This window comes from Eupeodes corollae, unplaced genomic scaffold, assembly GCF_945859685.1.
Source record: "Eupeodes corollae unplaced genomic scaffold, idEupCoro1.1 scaffold_1115, whole genome shotgun sequence".
Taxonomy (NCBI): domain Eukaryota; kingdom Metazoa; phylum Arthropoda; class Insecta; order Diptera; family Syrphidae; genus Eupeodes; species Eupeodes corollae.
This window is the reverse complement of record NW_026605375.1, coordinates 1-18,253: the sequence shown is the minus strand read 5'-3', so window position 1 is coordinate 18,253 and position 18,253 is coordinate 1. Positions and strand designations below refer to the sequence as shown.

The following is an 18,253-nucleotide window of genomic DNA, read 5'->3' as shown; positions in this document are numbered from 1 at the left end:
CTGAAAAGTCTTGAAAACCAACAAAATTTGTACTTCAAACTTATGTATGTTATATCAAAAATACAACTTGATTCGTTTAACATGTTGCATATCTCGGCATAAACCTTCAAACTTTGAATGCATAATTTTTAATTTAAATTTTAATTTGAATTTTACTTTATTTTATCTATTTTTGTTGTATTTTATATAATTATTCATATTCTAATCAAATTGATATAGGTTTAGGCGTCATGGGTGCCTTTGCGTCGGCTAACAGTATCGGGCTTATAGCTATCGATCGGTACCTTTACATCCTCTATGGCCTTCACTATCATCGTTACTTTACTACACGTCATTCCTATTGCGTGGTTTCATTGATTTGGTTTATGGGCCTTGTTATTGGATTTGCAGGCACATTTATTTGGCGATTTCCAATGAAAGGACATGCCTGCTGGTATACACTTTTAGTTCCAACAAAAGTGGGACTTTTTATGATTTTCGTCGAAATCATTCCAATGGTGCTCATAGTTGTTGTCTACGGTATTATTTTAAAAAATGCTATTAACGCTATTTCTCGCACAAATAATTGCCCCTCGGTAAGCCATATTCATCCAGAGACTAATTCAAAAAATCAGCAGCGGTGTAAGGATGGAGAAATCCAAATCATTTCTTGCAGTGTAAATGATCAACTTCCATCATCAAAGAGACTCTCATTATTTGGTCTACCTTGCTGTCGAAGGTGAGTTATAGCTTCGTAAATTCAATATTTTTGACAACATTTTGTTTTGTTACTTAGGAGCAGTATTAATCTTGCAATTTCAAGACCAAAGTTTTGTAAGAACAAGTGGAAGGCTGTGAAAATAGTTGTCTTCACAGCAGGCGCCTATGTTGTCACATGGTTCCCCACCTTTGTCGCTTGGGTATTGTACGCCAATTGTGATTTAGAAACTGATTTCGAGTATTGTGAAAAATTGGCAAATTTATTAACCAATCCATTGTCATTAATGATTCTAAGCAACAGTCTAATAGATCCTGTAATTTATGCTTGGTGGCATCCAGGATTTCGAAAGTCGGCTAAAAAAATGTATTCTATGTTCTTAAGGACGAAGGAATCATCGAGGACTGGAAATCGTACTTCAGAGCCAAAAACTTCATCCTTGAATCGGAAAGGAGAGTTTTGAAAACGTGTATAGTGCATATAATGTAAAATATATATATATATATACATTTTTATTTTTGATAAACACAATAAATATTTTCACGGCACTTATTTTCAAAACAAATTCTTTTTTAATTTTATTGTACATTTACTAGAACATTTTTAATCATTAATCTCTTGATGATATTTAATTTCTTAAAGGTAACTAAAATATTTTAAAAAAATGAGTTTTTATTTACTTTTCGGACAATTTTGGCAAAACGTACAAATTGCACAAAAATCGCAGTTTCAAAAGCACAAAAACTAATTTGTAAATTAAATTTAAAAAAAAGACAAATATTAAAAATTCAACACATGTTTTAAAAAGAGTAAATAAAATATTTGATGAACAAATAAATGACTTGGAAATTAAAATAGCTATCTGATCGACATATTTTTGGAATAAATTAAAAAAATTATTTTTTAATTTCTTTTAAGAAGAACTTCAAAATTAGTATTTTACCAACTTTTTATGAGAATTTCGCTAAGAATCTTAGTCCATAGAATTCGTACGTTTGTTAATAGGTCCATACAGCTGTAATTTCGGGATGCCTTTATTTGTCAGTCGAGATATCGACTCTAAATATGCGAGTATTTAGTTTTACAGGTTATAATATCAAAAGATGCACGAGGGACTTTAAATTTAAATGACTTGGTTGGTATTAAACTTAAGACATTTAAGAAAAGAGAATGGGATGGGACCTACACTGATAACTTCCCATCCCGTCTGTCAATTTGTCTTCCATAAAAGTTTGTAGGTTTTCGTGTTGGGTTCAAAAAGTTGTTAATTGAATTATTCTTACAAATTTTAAAATTACAAACAATATTTTCATATAAGGAAATAGTTTAGTTTAAATATCTAGTTTTATTAAATCGATTTTTAGTCGAAAACAAATTGTTTACCAAATTTAGTAGCATTTCTTAAATTTTTTAAAATTGGATGAATGAAATTAATTTGAGAGATATCAAGAACCGAACATCAATTTTTATCAAATTTTCGTACTATTTCGTGTAGATTTTATTTTTTTATGATAAAACAGACCGTAAGATTTTTATAAAAAAAAACTACTGAATATCTGTCTGTGAAATAAAAAGAGTTCGAAGACAATATTTTAATTTTTGAAAAGATATTTGAGTCGAAAGTACATTTTTATCAAAATTTTTTGTTTAGGTTTTTTTTTGTCAAAAAACTGTCAATTCGATTTTTCTCAAAATTTTACCAGATGTTAAAAACGTTATTTTTCGTTGCACAAAATTGTTTTGAAGACAAAATCATTTTGTATTCGTAAAATTTTTGAGGTTAAACATTTTTTTTTCAGTTTCTTTGATTTATAAAAAATCCGTTAATTGGATTTTTTTTTTCAAAAAATACGCTTGTTCGGTATCACGTTACAATATATTATATAAAATTTAATTTAAGTTTTTAACATTTTTATTCATAAGATATTAAGGGTTAATCAAATATTTCAATATGAGAATATGTCTGCATCTCTCTGAATATTATCGGTATACAAAAATTTATTTGAAGTCAATATCTCTTCTAGTTCTTGAGCTATGGACAACGAAAAAAACGTCGCGAACGTACGGATGAACGGACGGACTAACGTACGTACACAGGCACGCACAGAAGTCTTGTCTTGGCTTAAGGAAAACATGATATCATTATCTGATATCCGTATTTTCTCTGCTATCAAATCTCTATAGACTCTGTCTCTACAAACTCTTATAATAATCCATAACTTTCGATCATCTTTAATGGAGATCGCACAATAGTTTAATATTCACCTTTGCTGGAAGAGAAAGAGGAGCAAACAATTCTTCATATTCTGTGTACATGCCCTGCTCTGGCTCGAAAACGCAAGAATTACCTAGGAGAATTCTTCTTTAACGATATAAACGATATAAATCATATCATCATAATCAGCCTCCAAAGTTTCTTAAGGGACTCAAACTGGTTCCATTGATCTTAAGATTCAAGTGGTATTACAATGGTCCATTAAACTGGCCTAAGTGTGTCCATTTCCATCTTGGACAGCCACTTTAACCTAACCTATCCTTACCCATCGTGTATGTCTGTCAGATTTTTCAATTTTTTAAGATCAAATATAACAGAAGTCCACATAGTTTGGTCAACAATCGAAAATTCAAATGTACTCAAAACCATACCGATAGGCTTTTATTAAATTGTCTCTAAATTTGTTTTCCTAACATATGTAGCTACTTCCAATATAAAAACTTAAAAAGAGGCTGGGATGCGACCCACACTGATAAGTTCAAATCCCGCCTGTCGATTTATCTTGCTTAAAAGTTTCTAGGTTTTTGTGTTTTGCTAAAAAAAATTGTCAGTTGAATTATTCTTAAAAATTAAAAAATTACCATAAATTACCAACAATATTTTGCATACGATGAAATAGTTTTTATTTCTTATATAAACAAATACAACTTGTATGTACATTAATTTGAAGTCAGTAAATTCTATTGTTTACGAGATATCCAGAACCTAATATGCGTACTATTTTTTGTAGATTTTTTTTTATGAAAACAACGGACTGTTTTATAAAAATATTACTGCACAAATTCATCACCTTCTAACAGATTTCAAATGAGCCATGTGGTTGTATAAATAAAAATTTCATCTACAGATTTGTAATGATATAACAATATGCAATAAAAAAGTAGTTTCTTTGTCAAAAACAGCAGACATTTCTGAAATAGAAATGAGGAAAAATTCAGTATTTTTATCAATAAACAAAATTGTAGTATTTGGGGTTCTGAGAATCCCTAAGTAATTGAAGAGAGGCCATTACATCCACAAAAAGTCACTGTTTGGTTCGGAGGTGTGATTGAACCTAACTACTTGATAATACAATTACTTTAAAAGAATGGATGCTTCCAGCATTTTGCGTGGTGATGATTTAAATGATATAGTATTTCAATCATTATATCAACGTTCAAACTTTATAATAAATCATAAATATCATGAAAAAAAAATATTTTATGTGTGTTTTATTTACTTTTGAAACCTCAAAATGGATAACCCTGTAGTTTAATCTTTACAAAAATATTGTTTTCAACGTACAGTAAATTTTTTCTAAAATTCCAATGTTCAGCACTTTTTTCATAAAAATTAAAATATACGAAAAATAGTACGCAAAATTGGTAAAACACTGATATTCAATTATTCTCGATATCTTGAGAAAAAATGAACTTATTGACTTCAAAATGATTTTGAAGGAGGATGAACTCTTGGCCTCCAGCCAGGAGAGCTTGAAGGGGAGCTCATTCAGCACTGGTAGTTCCAGCACTGCAGTCCTACAGCCGAGAAAAAGCCGTAAAGCGAAACAGATCTCAGGTAGAGATCTGCACGTCCCAAAAAAAAAGAGGGATGTGGAGTGAAGGCGATAGCCTATACGGATGAATTGGTGCTATTGGTATCAGGAAAGTACACCTCTGTGATTAGTGAAATCAGCTTTAAAGAAAGTTAGCAGCTGGGCCACGAATTGTGGTCTAGGGGTTAACCAAAGTAAAACTGAACTGTTGCTCTTTACCACCAAAACTAAAGTACGGCCCCTCACGCTACCTTGACTCAACGGTCAAATCCTATTATTGATTTCCAGTGCAAAATATTTGGGAGTTATACTCGTCCCTAACCTAAACTGAAAACTAAATATTAAAGTACGGGTTAAGAAGGTTTGCGTTGCCTTCTAAGCCTGCAGCAAAACTTTCGGCAAAAAGTGGGGACTTCAGTCGAAGATGATTTTATGAACGTACATATGGTTCGATTGTGTGGTGGCCTGCTCTTAGCGAAGCCTATAATATTGATAAGCTAAAGAAGGTTCAGAGAACAGCTTGCGTGGGCACCACAGAGGCCATGCATACTTGCCCCACGGACGCCTTAAACGTTATTTTGGATCTTCTACCAATCGACTTTTTTATTAAATACATAGTTTCCTGCAGCGCTATTAGGCTGAAGGAATCAAACAGCTGGTTGTCAAAACCTTATGGTCACAGCAACACAACGAAATTGATTCCCTCAGATATTATCGTGGTACCCGTGGCATGATGGTTAGTGCGTTGGACTGTCATGCTAGAGGTGTTGGGTTCGATCCCTGCCTATGCCATCTAAAGTCTTTTCACGGGTACTGCCTCTTGCGAGGAATTGACAAATTCTCCAAGAGTAACTATTGTCATGAAAAAGTGCTTTCTCAAAATTAGCCGTTCGGAGTCGGCATATAAACTGTAGGTCCCCTCCATTCCTGACAACATTACTCGCACACAGGAATGGTTGAGAGTTGTAAGTCACTAGGCCTTGGTTCTCAACGGACTGTCGCTCCACCCAATTTATTTATTTTTTTAGATATTATCTCGGTAGACACTGACTACTGCACTCCTACTTTGAGCCTAAGTAAGGGTTTAAAGGTTATTTTCCCATCTAGAGAAGATTGGGAGGATGACATCGCGTCGATAGGTTTCGACACAACCATCTTTACTGACGGCTCAAAGATCGAGTGCGGAGTTGGTTTTGTGATCTTATCTGAGTCCCTAACTTTGATAGCGTTTTTCAGGCTGAACTGCTTGCCATAAAGGAGGCATGTAAGATACTTAAACAAAGCCCAAACCAAAACCGAAATGCGCTTATCTTTACAGACAGTCAGGCAGCTGTCAAAGCCATTAACTCGGCCATATCCTCATCTAAATTGGTCCAGCAATGTCGGAATGAGCTTGCGATCCTGAAAATTAACCTCGGTGTCACCCTGATCTGGGTTCCGGGCCATAGTATTATCGTGGGAAATGAACGGGCTGACGAGCTAGCCAGGCAAGGATCAGCCCTTCGTAGCTCACTTGCGGAAATAGTTAACATTCCTCTTGGTGCTATGAAGGGTAAAATCTTTTCTATCTACCAAACGGAATCAAACCGAAGGTGGAGCAATTTACCCAACTGCATTATATCTAGGAAGATATGACCCACCTATAATAAAACCCGTACAAACGATCTTCTATGCAGGCCAAGGCAAGACATAACCAGGATTGTTCCGGTTTGTACCAGACATTGGCCTATAAGAGTTCATTCAGAGAAGTTGGGTATCTCTTACAACACCTTTTGCCGTAGTTGTATTGACCAATGAGAAAGTGAAACAATAATCCATTTCCTCTGCAAATGTCCTCCTTTGGCAAACTCTAGAATAAAATGCTTTGGATAAGCGAACTTGATGAGGTATCTGAGACAAAGATTAGAGACCCAATCTTTTTTTTCAATGCGACAAAATGGCTCTAACATAATCGCTATGAAGCTTCTCTATAAATATGTCCCTTTCAATCACAGGTCAAACGAGTTTTTGGTATCAAAACGGCGAACTACAGCGCTAATTGGATCTCATGCTAGGTTGCCTTGAGATCGCCAGTTTTACCTACCTACCAAAATGATTTTATTCAGTGCTTTATTTTCTTGGGAAAACAAAATTTAATGTTTGTAATAAATTAGCTTTAGATGTTCTTGAATTAAGATTTAAACATTAGTTTCAAGAATATGAATATAAACAGCAAAAGTAACATTCTTCTTTAACTAATAGCTAAATAAAATACATAGTGTATGTTTCATAATTGTTAATTAAAAATATGAAAGTTTTCGATCGCTTGAGAAATTAAAAGAGAAGAGATTCAGAAAATTATTCATATTAAATTTTGTTTTTGTTTTTTAACAAAAATGTATCAAATTTTTCTTTAAAACTTCCATTGTTCTCCGGCTTTTTGCATCTAAATGTTTGTATTATTTTAAGTACTATCTCATTTATTAATCATTTTATTAAGCACGCTTTTGTTTATTGGTAAACAAAAATAATTGTATAAAATCCTGTTTTAACATGCCCTGACCTATTTCTAACTTTTCTGCATGAAACGCACCAAAAACCCAACTTAACTATAGTATGTTAGCTCTTTTGTACGGTATAGATATTTAGAAACATAAATAGCAAGTCGTCCAAATTAAAAATTAGACCAAGCGTTGCTAAACAACAGTGTTCTTAAACAAATTTTTACTTTAGCAATTGAAATATTTATTTATTTATTTATTCTTTTCTAGCATTATATAATAATTTACAGCTATGACTTAAAGGTTCACGCAATCCATAATTAGTTCTTATCTTAATGATTTTGAAGGAGCATAAATATTAATATTAAAAAGCAAGCTAGGGCAATCAATGTAGTTACACAAAACATCCCGAACAAACATTATACTATACATTTCTCTACGCGATTCAAGAGATTGCATTCCTAATAAAAGACATTGTGAACGATAAGAAAAATGAACAATATCAACATTTCCAAAAAAATTTCTCAAAGCAAAACGCAAGAAGTTTTTCTGTACTCTTTCAATCTTAGTTATATCAGATTGAGTTGTTGGATTCCACACAACGCACGCATATTCCAAAGAAGGTCTAACAATACTAGAATAGAGCAATTTTAAAAGAATATGGATCAGAAAATTCTAAATAATTTCTTTTTATGAATCCCAATAAAGAATCTGGTTGTAAAATTATAGAATTTATGCGAAGTTGAAACGTAAGTTTTTCGTCAAAGATCGTTAAATTCATGAATAATTTTCAACATAATAACATTGTCTAGTGAGTATAATGGAACGATATGATATAAACAACGGTTATAAGACATACAAGTGCATTTTTGAAGATGAGACATCTGCAAGATTTCAAAATGGCAGGCATATCATTTACAAGAAATATGAACATAGGGGGTTCCAAATGACTCTATTTAGGAACACCAGAGGAACCAATAATTTCCTTAGAAAAATAATGTCATCTACAACGACCATTTGCTTACGACCATACAAGTAAGATTTAAACCAACCAAGCAAGGATTAAGAAATTTCACAGCACTCAAGTTTCTTCAAAAGACTTTTCAAGTTTACTCTTCTAAATGCTTTAGAAAAATTTGGCTATTTTTCTCCAAAGCATTTATCGAAAAATTCTAAAATTCAACCAAAGTTAATACAGTGGAACGTCCTTTCCAAAATCCATGTTGAAAATCACTTACATGTCCCCTTAATAAATTGACAAAAATTTCCTTAACCAGACAATCCAATATCTTTGGGATTATAGATTTTTTAGTTATAGGTCTATAATTGCCAACATTATCTTTCTTCCCTGAATTAAAAATGCGATTTATAATCGAGATTTTTCACTCATCAAGAAATGTACCCGTAGATAAAGACTGATTCAACAATTCTGTTAATGGTACAGAGAGAACGTCAGCAAAATGCCTTAAAACAATGGGGAAAAATCCAAATATGTCGGGCTGTTTTATAGGCTCAAGTCCATTTAACAACTTAAGTACATCAACATTATTGATTTTGAAATTATAGGAATCAAATATCGAAGAAAGCGATTCAAAATAATATTTATCTAACGTAACTGCACTGGTTGAATTATTAATAGATTCAAATAGTTCAGCAAACATATTTGCAATTTCTTTAGGGTCTGAAGACGATTTTTGATCGAAATGCATCGTTGATGGAAATCCAACACTTCTGCGCTTTGTGTTGATATAATTCCAAAATTGTTTTGGATTTGATTTCAAATTCGGTTCGTGACTGCTTAAAACGTCTAGTACGTAATTGTAATGCAAAAATTTAGACAAGAAAACAAACTCTTTCCTCAGACGACAAAAAAGTGTATAGTTAACCAAAGAATTTGACTGCTTAAAACGTCTAGCACAAAATTCTTTGCATTCTTTAACTTCTTAAGCCTGCTATTATACCACTGAGGACTAAAGTTTGAATTTTTTCGAATTAAAGGCGCAACATTATTCAAAGCTTCGTTGATATTATTTTTTAATTTACAAAAATTTTCAGATAAATTAGAATAAGTTAAAAAGAATGAGTTAAAAATGTAATATGTTATTTTTATGTTATCAGTCTATTTTACAGAAAATCTTATTATTTTCGACCCTCCGATTAAAAGTCTTGGTTCTTCTTTGGACAAGGGCGGATCCAGACTTTTCATCAGGGGGGGGTCACACACTTAGATGAGTTTTTACTCACCGCTTAAAAATGTTCTTTAATGTTTTGTAAAGGATCCTAACAAAATTTAATAATTGCTAAAATACCCACTTTAGTTATCTAATTATTTAGAAGACTGCTGTCCAGCAAGGTATGGTCTTTCTATTTAATTTAGATGACTCATATGAAAGCATTCCAAGATTCCACCAATTTTCTAAATATGCCATATTTAAGAAAAATTTAAAATACAATAGCTTAGAGGGTTTTTAGTGCATTTCGCGCAGAAATGTAGGAAATTGTTTTGAAACGCTGCTTTTTTCCAAAAACAAAACACACTATTCTTGTTTTCATTTCTATTAATGCAAAGAACGCTGCAAACATTTAAATAAATGAGAGAAGATCTGATATGTAAAAATTTCGGGCTTTTTTTGATGTAGTTTTTTCGAAATCAATCTCCGGGAGTCTCTTATTACTATCGTTATAAATCTGCTTACTTGTATTTTGATCTTTTAAAGGCGTCAACAAAACTTAAAAATTGTAGAGATAAACAGGTTTGATTTCTGAATTCAAGAAAATAGTTGCATTTAAGTACATAAATTCTCTAAAAAATTAGATTCAAAAAAGTAAGGCAAGTAAACAAATAAGTTGGGAAGAAAAGTTTTGTAGTACTCACAAATTACACGTTTCAAAGCTTTTATATCAAGTGATATGAAACTTTTATTATGTTTTTCACTTAGCCATTAATTTACCAAAAGTGTCACTTGATTTTTTTGGGACATTTGTATCATTGAAATTCGTGTTTGAATCTTAGTTCTAGAGCATCAAAAGAAAAATTCACTTCAAAAATAGATTTAATTAACATTTTAAAATCTTTTGAAAGAAAACTAATTTTGAAAGAAATGAAACTCTTTAAAAAAAGTCTGTTTAAATATTTCCTATATTTTAGGATTCAAAAATGTACCTGCAAAATAAGTTTTTCTCAAAAATTTAAATGTCAAAAAATCTAGATTAAGCTATTTTTTCAAAAATCATTTTAAATTTTGTCTTAAAAATATTTTTGGTATAAGCACTAAATAAAGCGCTTGTAAATATATGAACATTTTACATTAAAATTTCGTCAAAAAATGTTGTCCCTGAAATATCAAGGTTTTAGTTTAGTATTTTATTAAAAATCAATTTCACAAAAAAATCATCATCATTGATCATTGACAAGAGCTTGCACAGAAAGAGATGAATTTTGAAAACGTTCCATTAGTTCTTGAGAAAACTTAAAAACAAAATAAAGATTTTTTGAATGGTACCCTTTTAGAGCAATACGAAAATATGTTTTTCTTGTACAAAGAAGCCAAATTAAGAACACAAAATTTAGAGAAAGTTTTAGAAAAATCGCATGTTGAATTAAAAAATATTTCTGTATTAATAAAATGAAAGAAAAACGCCTTACACTAATCGGCTGAAAATCTTAATTTCAATCACCACAATTGTTTGGACTTTATGGGCCAGGAAAGACAGGCAGACGAAAGTATTCGGGGTACCCACTTTTTTCGGCTTCTCTACCTAATGATATATTTGGTTAAAAACTCTAGTTTGAAATTGTTTACTAATGCAAGACTTGCTATATAGTTCTTATTTGCATGTCGCAGTTAAAATCACATCAATAATTACTATTAATGTGTGTCAAAAAAATGTAAAAATAAAATTGAACGCTAGTTTAAGGAATTCAAAGGCAACTTAATGTAAAATTCATGATCACTTATTCAAGGTTTCTTCTTAAGAACCGGAATATTTGTTCTTTTTCTTAGAAACAATTTGTATGAAATAATTTAAAGCATGACTAAATTTTTTTCAAGTTCTAAATTGATAAAAAATTAAAATTTGAGTTGTTTTCGACCGCAACCCACTCTTTGGTGCATGTCGTTAAATTACTAATAAATCTATAGATGAAATCCTTACTTATACAACTTAACTGTATAAGTTTTTTGGCTCATGTGACCCCCCCCTGGATCGATTGGTCAAAAGTTAATGAATTTGTGCTGTGTTTTTGGAGTAAGGATGAATATCCGATTCATATTATATTTTTGGTCCAATCTTCAGTCAAAAGCAGTGCTTCTAGGAACAAAATTTAAGGAAGTAAAATAAAGGGTGATTTTTTTGAGGTTAGGATTTTCATGCATTAGTATTTGACAGATCACGCCGGATTTCAGACATGGTGTCAAAGAGAAAGATGCTCAGTATGCTTTGACATTTCATCATGAATAGACTTACTAACGAGCAACGCTTGCAAATCATTGAATTTTATTACCAAAATCAGTGTTCGGTTCGAAATGTGTTTCGCGCTTTACGTCCGATTTATGGTCTACATAATCGACCAAGTGAGCAAACAATTAATGCGATTGTGACCAAGTTTCGCACTCAGTTTACTTTATTGGACATTAAACCAACCACACGAATGCGTACAGTGCGTACAGAAGAGAATATTGCGTCTGTTTCTGAGAGTGTTGCTGAAGACGGTGAAATGTCGATTCGTCGCCGTTCGCAGCAATTGGGTTTGTGTTATTCGACCACATGGAAGATTTTACGCAAAGATCTTGGTGTCAAACCGTATAAAATACAGCTCGTGCAAGAACTGAAGCCGAACGATCTGCCACAACGTCGAATTTTCAGTGAATGGGCCCTAGAAAAGTTGGCAGAAAATCCGCTTTTTTATCGACAAATTTTGTTCAGCGATGAGGCTCATTTCTGGTTGAATGGCTACGTAAATAAGCAAAATTGCCGCATTTGGAGTGAAGAGCAACCAGAAGCCGTTCAAGAACTGCCCATGCATCCCGAAAAATGCACTGTTTGGTGTGGTTTGTACGCGTGTGGAATCATTGGACCGTATTTTTTCAAAGATGCTGTTGGACGCAACGTTACGGTGAATGGCGATCGCTATCGTTCAATGCTAACAAACTTTTTGTTGCCAAAAATGGAAGAACTGAACTTGGTTGACATTTGGTTTCAACAAGATGGCGCTACATGCCACACAGCTCGCGATTCTATGGCCATTTTGAGGGAAAACTTCGGAGAACAATTTATCTCAAGGAATGGACAGGTAAGTTGGTCACCAAGATCATGCGATTTGACGCCTTTAGACTATTTTTTGTGGGGCTACGTCAAGTCTAAAGTCTACACAAATAAGCCAGCAACTATTCCAGCTTTGGAAGACAACATTTCCGAAGAAATTCGGGCTATTCCGGCCGAAATGCTCGAAAAAGTTACCCAAAATTGGACTTTCCGAATGGACCACCTAAGACGCAGCCGTGGTCAACATTTAAATGAAATTATCTTCAAAAAGTAAATGTCATGGACCAATCTAACGTTTCAAATAAAGAATCGATGAGATTTTGCAAATTTTATGCGTTTTTTTTTTTAAGTTTTCAAGCTCTTAAAAAATCACCGTTTATAAATGTTGTTTTCATATACAAAAAATAAATAATTCAAAATATTAAGATGGTCATATCCATTAACGCAATACGATTAGTTTTGAATTGAAGGGAATTGCTACGAAAAAGCAAACAAATTATCTCCCAGGGGGGGGGGGGGGGGTCATGACCCCTACGACCCCCCCTTGGATCCGCCATTGCCTTTGGAGCCCCTAGGGGAACTCTTTCAGATTTTACAGACACGCTGCGCTGGTCAATTCAATGGTGTCTGCAGCGAGCCTTCAATTCCAATCATAAAATTTCATGAAATACTTATTTAGAAGCATTCGTATATAAGCTATTGTTCCAAAACTTAAAAAATCTTTTCAATTTGAACTAAGAGAATATATGTACGTGCAAGGGCTTATTTACGTTTGGTCTACATGCTACACACAATTTTCAACACTTATGTTAATAAAATATCTAGAAACAAAAATATATCTATAACTTATAGATAGTATTTCAATAAATTGACGACTATTAATGTGAATTTGTAGTTATCAGCTTATGTATGTACAATGTACATACATATATCCAAAATATCGATTTCGATGGAAAAACCTGGTAGAGAATACATAATTGCGCATTAACATAACTTTCGTTTTTATTATCAATATATTTTTTTGCCAACACCTAGTCTTCAGTACCATATAAAGAAGCTAATGTTGACAAGGCAACACAGTCTATAGAGATTAAGAATTGGTTGCCCTGAAATGTACCCAAATTAAATATGTCGTCGTATGTACTCACGAATATTCTTTGCCTATGTCTATGAATATTCAGTATCAGTTTACCCTTTCGGGCGGCAACTTCACCTTCCTCCAATTTTGTTATTAAAAATATCTATCCCTTGATAACAAAATTAACCTTTTCTCTAAATATCGTCACATCAATACAAAAAAGTCTATATAAAAGTGTAGAACGGGTAAAACAAAGTGTTGAATCAGCATTTATGTTATTTTAAAATCCATTTCATTTCGGGTTTTTGAAAAAAAAAAATATAAAAATATATATATGCCAAACATGAGTTTAAGTGGAAATACCTAAAGTTAAACGTTTAAAAGTTAGGATTACCTTAATATAATCAATAAAAAGTGAGTAAAATGTACCGGTACGTCTAATTGCTACAATAGAAATGTTGAAAAAAAACCAAACATTTATGTTCCCTGGAATATTCAAATTTTAGTTTCATAACAAATCTTCAAAAATGTATTTAGAACTTTAAGACCATATTTTTAAACAATGGAATCAAATAAGATTTTGACAAAATCTACGAACTTAATACAAAGCTAAAGTGTTACCATAAAAGAATTAAAGTCAATATTTTCTTTTGTTCTCCTAATATTTGAGTAACAACCCATTTCTTGTCAGTTTTTTTGTTGTTTTTGTATGTTCTCAGCTTTTTTTATAATTAGTTGTCAGTTGAATTTTTCTAAAAAAATAACTACAAATTACAAACAACATTTTGCAAAGTGTTGAAATGATTTGATTTCCAAATCTTTTTTCGCTAATGAGATTTTTAGTCGAACAAATATTTACTTATTTTAGTATTTCTTATATAAACAAATTCAGATTGGATTTTTCTAGGGAAATCCAAAACGGATGAAACTAATTTGAAGTCATCCACTTACTACTTACTTATCCGGCTCATAATCCATGAAGGGTCTCAGCCTGAGATACTGCAGTCTTCCATCGTGAACGATCCCTCGCATGCACTCTCCAGTCACCGAGACCAAGCGGTCTGGCACTGCCCAGAATCAATTCACCTTTTTTACTTATCGTTCAGCACTCGGCTCCGTAGAGTAGGACTGGTAAAATCAAAGTTTTGTGTAGCAGCCACTTTGTCTTTCGAGTGAGGAGTTTTGAACATAGTTGTTTGGCCAAACCGAAGCAGCAGCGGTTCGCTAGGGTAATTCTTCTTCGGATCTCCACTAAGGTGTTGTTCGTGGGATTGATGTTTGTTCCAAGGTAGGTGAACTCCTTAACTTCCTCGAAATTGCTGCTACCAACAGTGACGTTTTGGCCTAGGCGGTGGACAGATGTTGCTTTGTTTGTTGATAACATGTACTTTGTTTTGTCCTCATTCACTTAAAGGCCAACTAGTTTCGCCTGTTCTTCAATCTCTGTTAAGGCCTCAAGCACAGTTCTTTTGGATCGACCGATTATGTCCATGTCGTCCCCATAGCCTAGGAGCTGGGTGGATTTGTTGAAGATAGTGCCCTCCGTGCTCACACCTGCCTTACGCACTATCTGCTCCAGGACTATGTTGAAGAAGTCACATGACAACGCATCTTCTTGTCTAAACCCTGCGCAAGTTTGGAATAACTCGGATAAGCTGTTACCCATTTGCACAATGCATTGCGTATTGTTTAGCGTCATGCGGCACAGCTGGATCAGTTTGTTCGGGATCCCGAATTCAGACATCGCCATCATAAGCTCTTGGCGGGGGATGCTATCATAAGCATAAGTCGATGAAAGGATGGTGGGTTTCGACTTGAAATTCGTTGGTCTTTTCAAGGATCTGCCTCACTGTGAATATTTGGTCAATCGTTGTTCTGCCTGACCTAAAGCCACACTGAGACGTGCCGATATTTGTGTTGGAGAATGGTTTAAGACGCTCACACACTACATTGGATAGGATTTTGTATGCAACATTAAGCAGGGATATGCTGCGGTAGTTTTTGCATAACATTGGGTCACTTTTTTTGTAGATGGGGCATATGGAGCTTGTCGACCAGTCAGTGGGTATGCATTCTTCCTCCCACACTTTGGTGATGACCTGGTGCATGCGGTTTATCAAAACACTTTCTCCATGTTTAAAGAGTTCTGCGGGTATGCCATCCGACCCGGCGGACTTGTTATTTTTTAGCTTTTGGATGGCTCCTTCTACCTCTTCTCCGCTGGGGGCTGGGACTGGGTCTTCATTAGCTGGTCTTGCTTCTCTTTCGTCATTATCTTGCTCGAAATTTTGGGCATTCAGCAGCTGTTGGAAGTTCTGCTTGAAAACATATACAATTCCCTGTGATTCGGTGACTATATCTGTTTTCACTTCAGTTCTAATTTTTTTTCAAATTTTCAAATTTTATATTCTTAAATTCGTGTTCAAATTTTAATTCTAGAACATCTAAAATAAATTCACTTCAAAAAGTAGACTTGTTTAATTTTTTAAGTTTTATTCAACAGAAAACCAATTTTATAGCAAAATATAATTCACGACTGGGTCGCTTAAACTTGGTTATTTCTTCAAAGAAGTCTATTAACAAGTGTTTCCTATATTTTAAGATTTGAAAATGTACCTGCAAAATAAGTTTTTCTCAAAAATTAAAATTTCTTAAAAACCCTAGATTTATTTGATTTTATTTCGAAAATCATTAGAGCGGGTTTTTCAAATTTATTTAAATCGTTGTAAAATGTGTATGTTTGGTATGCAGTTGTTAAGTGCCTATAAATATACATTTTACATTTAAATTTTGTTAAAAAAAGTTCACCCTTATCTGAGATATCAAGTTTTGCATAAAAAAAAAACATTTTTTTTAAACATCTATCGGTTCATATTTGAAAAATTCGAATTTTCAATTTAAACCAAAAATTTGTACATGGACTACTGTTATTTTTCGTATTAAAAAATTAAAAAAAAAAAACGCTTTAACCTAATCGACTATGAACCAGAAATTTAAAGGCAACTCAATATTCCAAATAAACATCAAAATGGGAGGGAAAAACAAAGTTGGCAAAAGTATTTCACATTCTCGATGTACGATTTAAGAAAGAATCTCTATACTTGACAGTACGCCCGAAATCGAGCTCAAGGGTAAACTGATGACCATTCCTAGAAGTGCGAGTATTGCGGCTGAATTGTTTAAGGGGTGGAATAATAAATAAATAAATTGAGTGGCGCAACAGTCCGTTGGGAACCAGGGCCTAGTGACTTACAACAAGAATTACTCTTGAAGGATTTGTCAATTCCTCGCAAGAGGCAGTACCCGCGAAAATTACTTTTTTTTAAACTAAGGTTGCACAGGCAGGGATTGAACCCAAGACCCCTTGCATAAGGGGTGGAATGCAACTGGCTAATTTGACAGAACATTGTTTGTAAAAATACCTATAAGACAACGAAAGGCATAAAACATTGCGGCGGTGTTCTAGCGATGTAAATGTTTCGATTATAGTTCTTTCGCTTATATCATTTTTAAAGCCCTTTTTTGAATTCTATCCAAGAGATTTAAACTTGTTTTGGGGGCACTTGCCCAGATATGCGAATTATATTCAAGCTTTGGACAGATCAAAGCTTTATAGATTATAGCCAGGTCTTGCATCGTCGGAGAAATCCTAAGCACCTGGCTGCATTTTTGGCGATATCTTATATGTGATTATTCCAGAAGAGTTGATCTGTAATACACATACCGAGTACTGATAGTTGATTGGTTTCCTGGATGCAAGTGTCACTCATAGATAGTGGCATGAGGGGTGCGTTACGCTTTAACAATAGGAGACAGCATTGAGTTTTCGAAGCATTAAATTCTACACGGTTTTTGATTCCCATTGGACAATGCGGTCAAGATCAGAACTAAATGAGCTTATCATACGCTACCGTTAAAGTTAAAGGGTATCTGAAGGACAAGGATGTGAATCTAGAAACGAATATGAAAAGCTGAGGTTACTGTTGTCGACGAAACAGTTTAATGGATTAGAAGTGACAGACAAAAGATCGTTTATGAATATAATGAAGAGAGTCGGAGACAAAACGGAGCATTTATTTTATGAATATCAGACTTGAAACCATCCAATTCAATTTGCATTGCACGGTTAGAAAGGTAATTTCTAATCCAACGAAGAAGAGATTCATCAATACCAAAATCACGCATTTTCGATAAGAGAGCTTGGTGCCAAACTTTATCAAATGGTTTTGAACTATTAAGTGCAATAATCCAAAACTATGTAAAGATTTGTTCCACTGTTCGGTAAGATGAACCATGAGATCACCAGTGGACCTTTTGCTACGAAAGCCATACTGTCGGTCATTAAGAAGCTTCTGTTCTTCAAGATATTTCTTAAGCTGAAAATTAATCAGCGTTTCCGTGACCTTAGAAAGAAGGGACGTAAGTGCAATTGGATGATAGTTTGAGGGAGAGGAAGATTCGCCTTTTTTAGGGACAGGCTGGACAAATGCAGTTTTCCATCCACTCGGGAAGAGACCTGTAGAAAAGGACAGATGGAAAAGCTTACGCAGTGGTTTTGCCAAATAAGGGAATACTATCTGGGCCAGCGGATTTGTGCATGTCAATGTCTATCAGTACTCTTTCGACTGCACGAGTGCGAAAGAAGATTCGTCCTATAGAATCATTTAAGCTCTCAAGAACAGGAGGACTCATGACACTATCCAGTAGCGTCGAATTAACAGCAAAATGTGCTGCAAGCAAATTGGCTTTATCAATCGAGCTTATATAGGGAGTGTCATTGTGGACGAGCGTTGGAACCGAGGATGACGTGGTGTTCGTACGTTTTTTACAAATGACCAGAAATTTACTACCTTTGGGACATTGTAGTATTTTTTGCTCTAATTTCTGATCATGCAAAAATTTGGTTCCTCGAAGAGAACCATTA

The 18,253-nt window shown here is 33.7% G+C and overlaps 1 protein-coding gene across 1 annotated transcript; it reads left to right on the top strand.

The window, feature by feature from the left end:
* Positions 1-219: 219 nt before the first annotated feature.
* Positions 220-1,160, top strand: LOC129953499 (5-hydroxytryptamine receptor 1A-like; the record flags this gene model as incomplete). The annotated part of the gene is made up of 2 exons (XM_056066741.1): positions 220-718; positions 776-1,160. Coding segments are annotated over 2 exons (884 nt in total), but the record flags the coding sequence as incomplete, so codon positions are not given.
* Between the last annotated feature and the right edge of the window lie 17,093 nt (positions 1,161-18,253).